At 31.2% G+C, this 14,859-nt stretch overlaps 1 protein-coding gene across 1 annotated transcript in view; it reads left to right on the top strand.

Moving 5' to 3' along the window:
- The window catches only part of ppp2r2d (protein phosphatase 2, regulatory subunit B, delta), a 38,079-nt gene that overhangs the window by 15,204 nt on the left and 8,016 nt on the right, over positions 1-14,859 (top strand). The window contains exons 3-7 of the mRNA XM_056469174.1: positions 6,293-6,390; positions 6,480-6,645; positions 7,547-7,659; positions 9,803-9,980; positions 11,820-11,984. Coding sequence (XP_056325149.1) covers positions 6,293-6,390; positions 6,480-6,645; positions 7,547-7,659; positions 9,803-9,980; positions 11,820-11,984 — 720 coding nt within the window. The remainder of the gene's footprint in view (positions 1-6,292; positions 6,391-6,479; positions 6,646-7,546; positions 7,660-9,802; positions 9,981-11,819; positions 11,985-14,859) is intronic.

The following is a 14,859-nucleotide window of genomic DNA, read 5'->3' as shown; positions in this document are numbered from 1 at the left end:
ATAAACTAAAATAGCTGTTGTGTGTATAAATGATTGCCAATACTGGATTGCAGCTGGAAGGGTACCCGCTGTGTAAAACATGCTGGTTAAGTTGGTGGTTCGTTCCGCTGTGGCGACCACTGATAAATAATAAATAAAGGGACTAAGCCAAAGGAAAATGAAGTAATGAATGAACTGAAAACATCATATAAAATATTTTTTATTTAACATGTTGTATTTAATATTATTCTTGGGTTTCTATATATTTTTTCATATTATTTATTGAAATACTAAGTTATTGCAGTTTATTGCATGTATTTTTCTATCTCCAGGAAGAATTTGAAGTTATTTATCAAAAATTAAACAAAAAAATCCTAAAAATTTGTATCCCAACTAATTGATTCTTTGCTATTTTATCTACAGTTGAAGTCAGAATTATTAGCCCTCCTGAATTATTAGCCCCCCTGTATATTTATATATTCAGAATTGTAAGGTATTTATCAAAAAATTTAACTGAAAAAATCATATATAATGATTTATATCTAATTTCATATATATTTTTTTAGTAAATATAAATATATAAATATATCTATATTGATCTTGCCATGGAATTGCATGATGTGGCAATAAGTAATTTCTTAAATAAATAAAATCTTAATGAATGTAATGATCAATGTAATTAATTATTAGTAATAATAATGTAATTAATAATAATACAATCTAATAATTAACAGCGTAGTAGTAGTAATGTGTAGAAATATATAAAGTAATGTTATTGTATGTTATGTATAGATCTGGTTTTTATGTGTTATTATTGTATTATTAAATAACATTAAGAAATTATATTAATATTTACATTGAAAAATATAATATTTGTTCCAAAAATTGAGTATAAAGTGTTGATTTAATATAGTATTTGCCCTAAAATTTAGTATTTTAGTATATTTAGATTTAGTATTTGCTGTAATTTAAAGTCTAATTTGTATTCATATCACAATGATAGTATGTGTTGTTTTAATATTGAATTAAATGTAATCTTAATGTTTCTTAGTTCTTATGTGTTTTTATTATATTATTAAATACTATTGAGTATTATTATCTGCTTAAAAATATAGGGTTTGTTTCAAATTTTGAGTCAAACATGCTTTAATTTTAGTATTAATATAATATTATCACAATTATATTATCAATTATTTTAGTATTGCATATTTAATATATTATGAGTGTTGTTTCAGTAATATCCTAATCACATTTGTAATAATAATCAGATTTAAAGAGAGGAACTCTGTAATAAAAATTCTGTTCTGCTTAGTTGCCCAAAAAATAGGTTCCCAAAATAGCCTTTATTTTCTGTATGTAAAACGATGTCCGTGTTGATCTTCAAGTGTAATGTGTGTGTGAGTGGGCATGTTTCTGCAGTGTTTTGTTGAGCTTCACCCGCTGATGTTTCTGAGTCATCAGATTGCTCGCTGTCAGTGGTGTGACTAGAGATTGATTAATCTGAGAGCGAGGACTTCGTTTATTCGTTGCTCATTAGCTGATTCCTTCAACCCTGGCTTTCTAGTGCTTTTGTATCCCAACTAATTGATTCTTTGCTATTCTATCTACAGTTGAAGTCAGAATTATTAGCCCTCCTGAGTTATTAGCCCCCCTGTATATTTATAAATTTCTGTTTAAAGGAGAGCAGGTTTTCTCAACACATTTCTAAACATAATAGTTTTAATAACTCATTTCTAATAACTGATTTCTTTTGTCTTTGCCATGATGACAGTGCATAATATTTGACTAGATATTTTACAAGATACTAGTATTCAGCTTAAAGTGACATGTAAAGGCTTAACTAGGTTAATTAGGAGGGTAATTGGAAAAAAATATTGCTTAAGGGGGCTAATAATATTGACATTAAAAGAACTATAAATGCAGGACAACACTAAAGGCATGCGCTTTGGGTCACGCCAATCACTCAACGCAGAAGTATAAACCAGCCTTAAGATTATATAAAAGTTCTAAGAATATATGCGTTTCTACACATCTAGAGTCCAGGACATGTTTTGTTTGTGTAGACCGATAATGATGTGCTATTTAAACATTTTGGAGAAATTTAGTTTGTTTAGATTATTATTATTATTATTATTATTATTATTATTATTCAGCCTTAAAGAACTAGCACAAGACAATGCTGGTTTGTTCGGTAGTTGTTGGGAATAACACACAAGCAGTGGTCGTATCGGTAGGCTCACACAGAATCTGTGCGCACAGAAATCCGCAGATTCATTTTTTTTTTGTCCATCATTATGTAGTTATTTACTTGTGAAAATGTGTGTAAATATATGCATTTATTTCGTTTTTATAATAATATCATTGCTATTATTGGCTAATGTAATTATTTATTTGATATATTTACAATACAGATTGTGAAGTAATATTTTTATTTTGCATTGTGTATTGCATAAACCCTTAACAAGTTATTAAATGTTTTAGTAATTAAACTCCCAAAATCAGTCTGCATTAATCAGCAATTTATTTTAATTATTTATTTTTTAATTTTGTGTGAAAAATGGCAAAAAAATATCCACAGATTCTACCTGGCCCTGGAAATCTGTAATCGTTTTAAGTGACAAATTCTGATTGGAGCGTACTAGCAACTAAGAATACAATGAACTTCAAGCACAAATAAAAATTGACTTTAGTATATCAAAACATTGACTTTTTTGTTTTCAACCATGCAGATTTCTCTCTCAAAAAAATTGTAGAAATAGAATATTTATAATAAATGTATTTAAATATAATGTAATATATAATATAAGTAAATCATGTCTGTTATTTTAAAGTTGAAATGGAATTACCCAATCAGATTATGTTGGATGTTAATGTACGTTCCCCAAACTTCAGCAAGAAATTCTCTGAAAGTGTGTTTTTTTTTTTTTTTTTTTTTTACATGCGTGAGTAAATTGAATGCTCACATTGGCTTTCGGTGGCACTGACCTGTAAGGTTTCACTGAACCGTTCTGTTTTGTGTAAACTTAAAACAGAATGTTAATCTTTTTTTTTTTCCATTCATCATATCGTCACCTGTCTTTGCTTTTATCATCAAGCTTATTTAAACACAACCTGTAGCTAAAACTGCCTTTGCACCAATCAGATGAAAGGTTCTACTGGTTCATTTCTTTAACTCTGATGTGAATGTGGTTTATCACCTGACGCATTTTTGAAACTGAATGACTCTTAGTGGTGTTTCAGTTCTATAATTGTACAAGAGACATTTGATTATCTCTTGGACAGTTTTTGGCATCCATTGGCTAAATGAAGCCCAGCTCTGCGTCTGCATCCAGAGCTAATTGTTCGGTTTCAGGAAGACTGAATCATGGCTGTGTTATTCCGCGTGTCCTTCTCTCCGAGCGAGAGATCAGAAAGGTGAAGCAGCAGGGGTGGAGAGAGAGAGAGAAAGAGAGCTGCTTTTACTGCACTTTGAGCTTCAGGACAAAACATCTGAACATAAACATGTATGAATACAGGATTTAGGGTAAAAGATTTGATTTTGGCATGACATGCAATAGCAGTCAGATATGTACTCAAGGAGAAATGTTTGAACCCTTGTTTTTTTAGGTGCATTTGTTTTAATGAAAAGCATTTTAACTATCAAACTAGGGCTGCATGATATTTAATAAAGCGGATATTCGATATATATTGCGATATGAATAAAACTTCACAAAAAAGACTTTATTAACTCTATTTGTTTGAATTCATAATTTTTCTTTGATTGGGGTATTGAAGGTGAGTTCATCTGAATAAAATATGCTAAATTACCCAAAAAACTAATTAAAGTACAGATGAAACCAATAGCACAATGAAAGAAATTAAATAAACGCACTCTGTTTTTTGGTGATTTATTGAGGTAAATTCAATAATCAAATGTACAATAACTGCATGGAGTCCTAATTGTATAAATAAACACATTTAATCTTTGTTAAATTGGCAGACTTTAACATTTATAGGGGCCACATAGTTTAAGTTCACTTGAAATCTTTGTCACAGACCTTAAACACATCAAACATCTTTCACACCATTATATTATGGCACGGTTCCACTAAGTGGTATGGTATGGGTCACCTTTATCAGGCTTGCGTTTTCACTGCTAAAAGGGTACCAATGGTGGGTGTGGTGTACGACCGTTTCAGACGATGTCTTTTACTCTCGAGGAAATGTCAAAGTAAAGCTGTACGGATAGTTCACATATGAGAAGCACTTCTCACATAACAGATGCTTTATACACATAAATACTTGGGTAGAAATGTTCATAATTACCCTTTCTGAGAACATGATTTGATTATAACTGCAAGGGTGTGAATCTTATGTTATAAAAATAATAAAGCAATTGCAAGCTAGAATAATTGCAATAGAGCAAAGAAAAAGTCAGATAAACAGTGCTTAATGGTTTTCCATAGTCAACCTGTATTCAGGTACAGAAATTAAATAATGAAATGTAAAATAAAACTGTAGTCTTCATTGCATTTATTCTTTCAGGGTTCATACGGGTGCTGGAAATCCTGAAAATTGCTTGATTTTTAATAAAGTATTTTCAAGTTTAGAAAAGTGCTTGGATTTTGGACAAAGTGCTTGAACCTGCTTGAATTTGAAATTGCAGGGCTTGAAATTGCGACTGTTTTAGTTGCATATGCATATGTTTTAGTTGCATATGCCTATGCATATTGCTTATCTAAGCAAGCTCAAAATATATTTGGGAGCATTTGTGCGAATGCATAAAATTGGTGGCATGCGATCAGTTTTAATAGCAAAATGTTCGCCGAATGTGCGTGTTTAGGAGACATTCACGCAGAATTTTTTCCACAATGCACACTTCGAAATAGTTTAAAACTGTTGACATATCCTATTATTTGCAAACGTCATCTTAATAGCAACAACAGTCTTTTTTTATTAGCTGCAATGTTAGTTTAATCTTAGTAAATGCAAGCCCTTTTGCGATGGTGAATGCACTGCAGTTGCACGACTGACAACATTGTGGCGATTAAATTAAGGATTATATAGAACATCTCGTGATTAAAATGTGTGACAAGCGCTGTTACCTGCAAACTCCTTCCCTCAGGCTTTACAGTGAAAGGCTCAGACCCATAAGGGTTTAATTTGTTACATCAATTTAGAATAGCAATGCACATGAAATATCATGAACGACTGGTCATGAAAGTTTGGTACTACACCCAAACAAAGTCTGACTGTAAGAAAGAGACCAAAACTTAAAAAGATATCCAGTAACTGAACTTTTTTTATTTATTTATTTTTTTTTTACCATTTTTGGGTGAACCATCCCAGTAAATCCATGCTCCAAAGTATTCAACAATTTAAGTTAAAATGACATAGTGTCTTTTAAAATAGCACAATGGATTTAAATGTGCATACAGCATATATAAACATAATTTACCGTGGGTAAGTGCTGGAAAAGCACCTTGAAAGTGCTTAAAGTGCTGGAATTTGAAGTTGGAAAAGGTATAAGAACCCTGTTCTCTACTAAAGTTACAAATGTTGTATTTTTATTGTGCTCGAATGCTTTACACTCTCTTGAAATGCTTTTAAAATGCATACAAAGGATAAAGTTTCTCTCTGTTATGGTTATACTTTGCAATGACTCAACAAATCTTATGTGTTCTCAATGGGCTCTTTTGGTTTCCGCTACATTCATTTTTCCATGGTGGGGCACCACACCAAAATTCATCCAGCCACGGCTACATTACAGCTTCTCATTCAGAGTATTGTTGAGTTTTCATTGTTTAAAAAAAATTAAATACAATACATTTTTGATCTATATACCTTTTACAACCTCTTGGTGTAAGTTTGCTTAAATCTTACACAGTCACAGGTCTTAAGAACACATCCAAATGAAAATCTTTCACTCTGTTTTAGGGTTTAACTTTGCGATAACCCCAAAAATCACACGTTCTGAGTTGTGATGCTGATCAACTGTAATCCCAACTTGGCATTGCTGATCTTGCGATGTGACTATTGCAGGTTGACACATTGTGGCATCAATGCTGAAATGATATATTGTGCAGCTCGACTCCGCACCAAAGAAATCATACCACAGATGTGAAAGCACATTAAGAATTTGTGAGAATGGGACTTTAGAGTTTAAACAAATGTTATTTGTATTTGACATTGCATATCATAATCAATATTGGCCAATGAGAACAAACACGCGTTTTAGAAAGGAACTTTGGTCAAAACGTTGTGCTTTTAATTTGTGCTTGTGAAATGGATGATCTAAATGATTGATTTCTCTTTATTCCTCTTTGATTCACAGCGGACATTATCTCAACCGTCGAATTTAACTATTCTGGAGAGTTACTAGCCACAGGAGACAAAGGGGGAAGAGTCGTCATATTTCAGCGAGAACAGGAGGTGATGCAACTCAAAGACTTTATTTTTAATCTTATTAGTTAGTGTGACTCAATCAGAGTGCTAATGTGTGTCCATGTTTCTCTCCACAGAGTAAAAACCGCCCGCTCTCAAGAGGCGAATACAACGTGTACAGCACTTTTCAGAGTCACGAGCCTGAGTTTGATTACTTGAAAAGTTTAGAAATTGAGGAGAAGATCAATAAAATCAGATGGCTGCCGCAACAGAACGCTGCGCACTTTCTACTGTCCACAAACGGTAAGTGCTCAAATTGTGCATTGCAATATAGTTTAAAAGTCTAGGATCTTAAGATCTAGGTTTTTACTGTTTGAAAATCATAATTTATTTAGCTAAAATGCAAGAATTGAAAGTTATTTATCTCATAATGATCTGAAAAATCTTGTTTTTAATGTAAAATGTTTATTTTTTTGTATAATCTCTTAGTGAATTAAGTTGGTGGTATTAATATTTTTATCTATTTTGGTCTTGCCATTAAATAGGCAGAAATTGCTGATGTACATTTAAGATCAGAATTATTAGCCCCCCTGAATTATTAGGACTCACTGTTTATTTTTTTCCCCAGTTTCTGTTTAACGGAGAGCAGATTATTTTCAACACATTTCTAATCATAATAGTTTTAATAACTCATTTCTAATAACTGATTTACTTTATCTTTGCCATGATGACAGTAAATAATATTTGGCTAGATCTTTTTCAAGACACTTCTATACAGCTTAAACTGGCCCTTTAAAGGGCCAGTTTAAGTAATTATTAATTAAGCCAGTTAGAGTAATTATTAGGCAAGTTATTGTATAACAATGGTTTGTTCTGTAGACGATGGAAAAATATATTGCTTAAGCGGGCTAATAACATTGACCTTATAGTGGTTTAAAAAAATTAAAAACTGCTTTTATTCTAGCTGAAATAAAACAACTAAGACTTTCACTACAAGAAAAAATAGTATAGGAAATACTGTGAAAACATCCCTTGCATTTGGGAAACCTTTGGAAAAGAAAAAATTAACAGCAGGGAAAATAATTTTGACTTCAACTGTACATATTTTTTCTCAGATTAATGAAAAATATGAGCTCTTAGGTTTTAAATCTCCTATTTTTTTCCTGTAACTGATGTTTGTATGTTTGTGTTTCCCTTCAAAAAGACAAAACCATCAAATTATGGAAGATCAGTGAAAGGGATAAACGAGCAGAAGGATACAACCTTAAAGACGAGGATGGACGACTGCGAGATCCGTTTCGAATCACATCACTACGGGTTAGTCTGTCTCTTTTCTGCAGCAGCACTGGTTTCTAGTTAAATATTGAATGAGATTGAGAGCCATGGACGTTTCTAGAACTTGTCATCTATGGAGTGAGTGGTATATATGGTGTGTGTTGATAATGCTGCAGTGGGTGATGGCATGTGATGGTCTGTTATTTACGTTAATATTATTATTTAGAGTAATAGCATTATACTTGATAAGTATAAAGAAATGTGTACAGAGCAGGACATGTTACTTGGATGTCAAGAAGAGAACTGATTGGTAGTTTGTGAATAGTGCATTTGTCTTGTGACTAGTGATTAGCTGATGGTGCTAGTAACTAACTTTTTAATCGGAAACAAATTATGTAGTTGATGCTAAGCTACTAATTAGGTTCAAAATGCAAAGGTTTTAAAAACAATCACTATTAAATGCTTGATAATTATCAAACTATTAAATTTAGTTTTTTCTGTTATGTGCTGTTGAACAACATCAGCAAACTGCAAAAAAAAAATGTGTGTGTGTGTATATGTGTGTATATATATGTGTGTGTGTGTATGTGTATGTATATATATATATATATATATATATATATTTTTTTTTTTTTTTTCTATTATTTTTATTTAGATTTTCTTTATATTTTCATTTATTTATTTATTAATATATACAACAGTTTTGTCTGGTTTTCGAATCTTATTGGCTGATAGCTGTGCGATTATTTTACACTCCAACAGCCTCTTCACCCTTGTGTATTACTCCACCCACATGTAGCGACAGCAGATCATAAACTCAGTACAGTTTGACAAATATTGCAGCTGTTTGACAACATAATACTGTTGAGGCTTTTTTAAGTTGGAATGTAGTTTTTAGATTACAACTATGCAGTTTATTTATAAGGATAGTGTCTAAGGATAGAAGGATTTTTGGAGATTCAGCGCATTGGTGGAAATCTCTGTATCTCATGCCGTCCAGGCTTATAATCTTAAAGTGTGAGCAAAATCACCTGTTTTGTCATCTTTAGACATTACGCTAGAGAATCACAATAATACTAGCTCTAAATTGACGCTGGTGTAGTAGCAATAGTTTCTGCTGTTCTGATGTCAGCTGCAGATGTGAATGAATGGCGGAAAAAAGTAGTTCCTCATACGAAAGGATTTTTGAGACTGTTTGGGTTTGATTCTCTTTTTTTATACACATGATTATGCTGTCGAACTGTTGTATAAACACAATATCACACTCGTAACAGTGCAGTATGGCTGTAGATGGTCACTAGTGGGATACTAACAATCGCCTCCCACCAGTGCCAATATACAGCCATATCGCACTGCTACTCGTGTGATGTTGCTCACATGAATTCTCTTTTTTTATTTGTGTGTTCTATTTATTCTTTTATTCAATTGTATTATGGGACTTTTGAAATTATCTTGCTTTGACAAGTTTTGACGTTGAAAAGTTTAACAAAGTTAATTTTAATCATGTCTATTAGTACTAGTAGTTTAACATGCTAAAATGTAGTTTAAAACTATTGTTAAACTGCATTAAAAATAATAAATTTATTTTTGAAAACAGCACAATATTTTTAACTTTTCTAGAAAATGGTCCTTGATTTAAGAATATTTTGGTATTTGGCCAAGAAACGAGACAAAAAACTGTAAGAAAAGTATTTTGCAGTGTAACATGAAAAAAAAAAATATGAATAATAAATAATATGAAAAAAATAGAATATATTTACTAAATTATGCTTGATTTATATAAAAAATATTAATAATAATTAACGTTATTTTATTTACAAATTTATAGTTAAGTTCTTGAGTATTTATAGCTACCTGGTGAGGACACAGACTTAGACTGTTATGCATACATTTCAGTGTATTAAAGTTTTTAACTTTTTAAGAGAGGTTATGCTGAAAAAGGGTGTGCATATAACTAGGCTTTGCTTGTTTTGCAGATTAAAAATGTGTGGGCTAAGAAAAAACTGAATGAGATTTTTCTTTTCCATTGACCATTAGTAAAAAAAATTTGCATTTTGCTCTGTGTGCGTCAAAATGGTCATAAAACAGGTCTTAGAGTCTTAAATTTGACTTGAATTTGAAACTGAAACCTTGAATAATAATAAAATTAATAATAATAATTATGTTAACTGTGGGTGTTTTTCAGGTTCCTGTGCTGATGCCGATGGACTTGATGGTTGAAGCCAGTCCCCGCAGAATATTTGCAAATGCACATACATATCACATCAATTCCATTTCAGTAAATAGTGATTATGAAACATACCTTTCTGCAGACGACCTCAGAATAAATCTCTGGCATTTAGAAATCACAGATAGAAGTTTTAGTATCCTTTACGCTGTCAGTGACCCCCACTTTTATAACCACGTGTCATTGTTATGTGTGTATTTATTTGTTTGAATGTACCCTTTGGTTCACAGCTTTTTTTTTTCTGTTTTTTTTAATGGTGTATCTTTAAAGATCAGGACACATGGGATTTTAAAGTGCCCTAAAATAGGTTTAAATGCATCTATGGTCAGAAAATAGTGATTTTCCTAGAATATGCACTTAATATTATAATCATTGATTCCAATTCAGTTCATTTGAATCAATTAAATCCCTCCCTTCCGTAAGGTAACTCTGCTCTGATTGGTCAGTTGACCAAGCGTTTTAATTGGGGGTTTTTTGTATCTGTTTTGCGTCTTCAATGAAATGCCCCTTCCTGAGTGTTCGTATGTCAGGCAAAAGATTTAAAAATAAAACAACTTAAGGTGACTCATGATTTTTAAAGAGACAGTAAATTTATTTTAGTTTCACTTTAAATGATTAGCAATTTCGCAGACTGTTTACGTTGAACAAAAGAAAGGGTCTCCGTAGGGTCTTAAAGTATTAAAAGTTCATAAAAAATTAAGGCCCTTAAAATGTATTAAAGTCTTAATCGTGTTTTTACGAGGTCTTAAATTTTGTTCAAGCATTGTCCGAAGTGTTTGACTCCAAAAAAGCATAAATATATTTATTTTCCTCCTAATATTAACTAATGCATGCTTGATCCACACGATTGGTTTTGGCCAGGCGCGTTTAGCCAAGCTCCTCGATCCAGGTGATGTCACGTAATTTGCGACAAACGCGGGAAGGTGATGTGGCGCCCTCCACATGTAGTGAAACCATAGAGTAAAACAGGCGGCAAAATGGGAAAATGTAAGTTTGCGTACTCCTGATTGGAGAAAGACAAGTTTAAATAGTGGCTGAAGCCTGTCCCTGAAAACAACCGCGTGATTTATTCGTTCAAGCTTTGTTTCATACGAGCGTGCATCTGCAGAGCGCGTTTTCTCCTCTGCGTCTATCATGGATCAGCTGTTTATTATCTTAAAATATTCTCAGAAGGTCTTTAAAAAGTCTTAAAAAGGTAATGAAATTACCTTTAGGCTTCCTGCATATACCCTGTATAAGCTTCAAATAAAAAAGAGAACCCACATGACCTGCTCTTTAAAGGGATAGTTCACAAAAAATTAACCTTGTCATCATTTACCCACTCTTGTTTGCACAGAAAAATTTGGAAGAAAACTGGAAACCATTTCCCATTGACTGCCATAGTATTTGTTTTTCCAGCTTTTAAAATCTCTTGTGTTCAACAGAAGAAAGAAACCACTTTAGACAGAGTAAATATTGAGTAAATTTACATTTTTCTGGGGTGAACTGTCCCTTTAAGGTTAGTAAACTGTATTTTCACCAGTCTGATCACAAGCGGATGATGATGAATATAAACTATCATTTGAATTGCACAGGGAAACATTACTTGAACTCCTGTTAATACCAGGTGGAAACGGATATTTAAAAAAATCAATTCAAGTTTATTTGTATGGAGCTTTTTACAGTAATTATTGTTTCAAAGCAGCTTTACAAAAGGTGCACATTATTGCATTACAATCACATTTGGAAAGTTAAGGTTTTCAGTTACCATAACCTTATTAGTTACTAAACTTTAACTAGGAGCTACTAGCTTTTAGCATTTAAAGTTATTACATATAAATATAGTTAACCTGCAGTTATACAGGTGATGTCTAATTGTACATGTTCAATGAAGCGTATTGTGTGTGAAAATGTACTACTATGATGTGGTTAACTGGACATCTTGACAGCTTCAAAGTGCAGTTCTGTTGGTTTCCTTCATCGTTTTGTTCTTCAGACATTGTAGATATAAAACCAGCCAATATGGAGGAGCTGACGGAGGTGATAACGGCGGCCGAGTGTCACCCGCACCAGTGTAATGTGTTTGTGTACAGCAGTAGTAAAGGCACCATCCGCCTGTGTGACATGAGGTCCGCCGCGCTCTGCGATAGACATAGCAAATGTGAGTATTTTAAGACTTTTTTCATGTCCTCTGATCCTTTTATTTTCCATTAGACAAAGAGCCTGAACTTTCTAGATGAACTTTTCTTTTAAAGTATGATCTCCATTTCAGAGGTCGTGGAAAGTTCCTGAATTGTCTGTTTTAATTTCAGTCTGTTAATCTAGTGTATTTTTAACCAACCTATCAAGTGCTTCTTTATCTCTCTATCTGTCTGTCGACAATAGAATGAATGATATAGAATGATCTTTCTATCAATCGATCTATTGTTCTTTCTATGTATTGTTCCATCTATCTATCAATCTAGTTATGTCTTGTTCTGTCTATTGTTCTATCGTTTTCTGTCTATCATTTTATCTATCTGTCGTTCTTTCTATCAATCGATCTATCATTCTATTTATCGGTCAATCAATCTTGTTCGAACTATTGTTCTGTATCTATCTATTATTCTTTCTATATCTATCTATCTATTGTTTTATCTACCGTTCTTTCTATCATTTTATTTATCAATCTATCTATTGTTCTATTTATCTATCGCTCTTTCCATCTATTCATCGTTCTATCTATTGTTCTTTCCATCTATCTATTGTTCTGTTAATCGTTCGATCAATCTATCAAGCTATATCTATCTATCGTTCTATCATTCTGTCTATCTCTCGTTCTGTCTATCGATCAATCATTGTCTATTGTTCTTTTTTGTTCTATTGATCTGTCTATCGTTCAATTTATCGATCTATCATTGTCTATTGTTCTTTTTTGTTCTATTGATATATCTATCTATCGTTCTTTCTATCGTTCTATTTATCGATCTATCTATTGTTCTGCTTATCTATCATTCTTTCCATCTATCTATCATACTGTTTTACATTCGATCAATGTATTGTTCTATCTATCTATCTATTGTTTCTATCTAACTATCGATCTATCTGTCGTTCTATTGTTCTATGTATCGATCTATCTATAGTTCTTTCTATGTATCTATCTTTCTATCAATCTATCTGCCGTTCTATCAATATATCTGTCGTTTAATCAATCTATCGTTCTATTGTCCTATTGATCTATCTGTGGTTCTAACGATTTATCGTCCTATCGATCTGTTGTTGTTTGTCGTTCTATTGTTATATCTATTGTTCTTTCTATCATTCTATAATTTGATCTATCTGTCTATTCTATTTATCTATCGTTCTTTCCATCTATCATTCTGTTTAGTGTTCGATCAATCTATTGTTCAATCTATCGTGTTAAATCATTCGTTCTATCTATTGATCTATATATCGTTTTTTCTATCTGTCATTTTATCTATCGTTCTAGCTATCGATCTATCTGTCGTTCTCTATCGTTCGCTATATCTATCGATCTATCTGTTATTCTATTGTTCTACCATTCAATCTATCAATCTTTCTGTCTGTTTTTTGTTCTTTCCGTTTATCGTTCTATCTTTCGTTCTATTAATCTGTCTAATGTTCTATCTATATGTGTATGTATATGTATATCCATATGTATGTAGAAATGTATAGGTTGACTTGAATTCTTTTAAATCTAAACACAAAATGAATCCAAAATATAAAATGTGGTAATACATTCTTAAACTATTTATAAATAATAATAAAAATAATGAAATAACTTTTGAACTACAGTGTAATGTTCTGTTTTATTCAGGATTTTTTTGTTCCCTCTTATCCTTTTATTTTCCATTAGATGAAGAGCTTGAACTTTCTACATGAGTGTCATTTTCTTGTAAAAAATGATCTTCCCCTCTAAAAGGTCGTGGAAAAATCCAGAATTGTCTGTTTTTGTCTGTTTTAATGTCAGCAGAGGGCCTTGTGTTACATCATCGCTGGGTTATGTAATTAATCGAACAATCTGTTTTTAACTCAGACCTCATTCCAGCCCAACAATGCAAAGCGGCAAACTCTTGCCATTTTACTTCCTGTCAAATCTGCTCATTTCAAAACAGGCTGCAGGAGTTTGAAGTAAATGCACTGTTAGTTTGTATTGTGTACACAATTTGATCTGGGTTTTTTAACGGGTCTTATCAAGTGCTTCATTCCGAACGTGACCATTCTAAATATTGTGCAATTTACACTATAACAAATGTGACGGATGCTTTATTTTAGGATAAACATTTTAATGTGTGTCTGCTTTTATGCTTAACACGCCTCTTATTTTCTTTTTTAAATACAGTAAAATATTACAATTTAAAATAGCTTTGTATATTTAAATGTGTTAAATGGGGGAAAAAAATAGAAAGCATCTGTCAAATTTATAAGTGTAAATAATGTTATAATATAAAATAATAATGAAAAAAAATCTTTGCAGGTGCATTGAACCATAAAATAAAAAGGTAAAATAAGGAATAAAAGTTACATTCTTCTGTGCATGTTTATGATTCTAAATGAGAGAGTCTGGCGGAAAAACAAAGTCTAATAAATATAATTTATTAATTCTTTTTAATTGTTTAATTTCATTTTAATTTAGATATTTTTTTATTGAATCTTTTAATTGTAATTTATTTTAATACATTTTTATTTATAAATTTATTTAATTTTTATATTATTTTATTATTTTTTTATTTTATTTTTTTGTTTATTTTTAATCATTTTTTAATTTATTTATTTATTCATTATTATTTTATTATTATTAATATTATGATTATTATTTGTTCTGTTTATTTTAGTAATTTTTTACAGGTTATTATTATATTTTTTGTTTATTTTTATTTATTAATTATTGTTTTAATTTATTTTATTTTTAAATTTATATTTATTATTATTTACATTTTTAATTTATTAATTTACTTTTATTGTTTATTTTAATTACTTTTATTATTATTATTATTATTATTATTATTATTTTATTTGTTTATTTTTTTGCAATT

Source organism: Danio aesculapii, chromosome 12 (genome assembly GCF_903798145.1).
Source record: "Danio aesculapii chromosome 12, fDanAes4.1, whole genome shotgun sequence".
NCBI lineage: Eukaryota > Metazoa > Chordata > Actinopteri > Cypriniformes > Danionidae > Danio > Danio aesculapii.
This window is presented reverse-complemented; position numbering and strand designations above follow the sequence as displayed.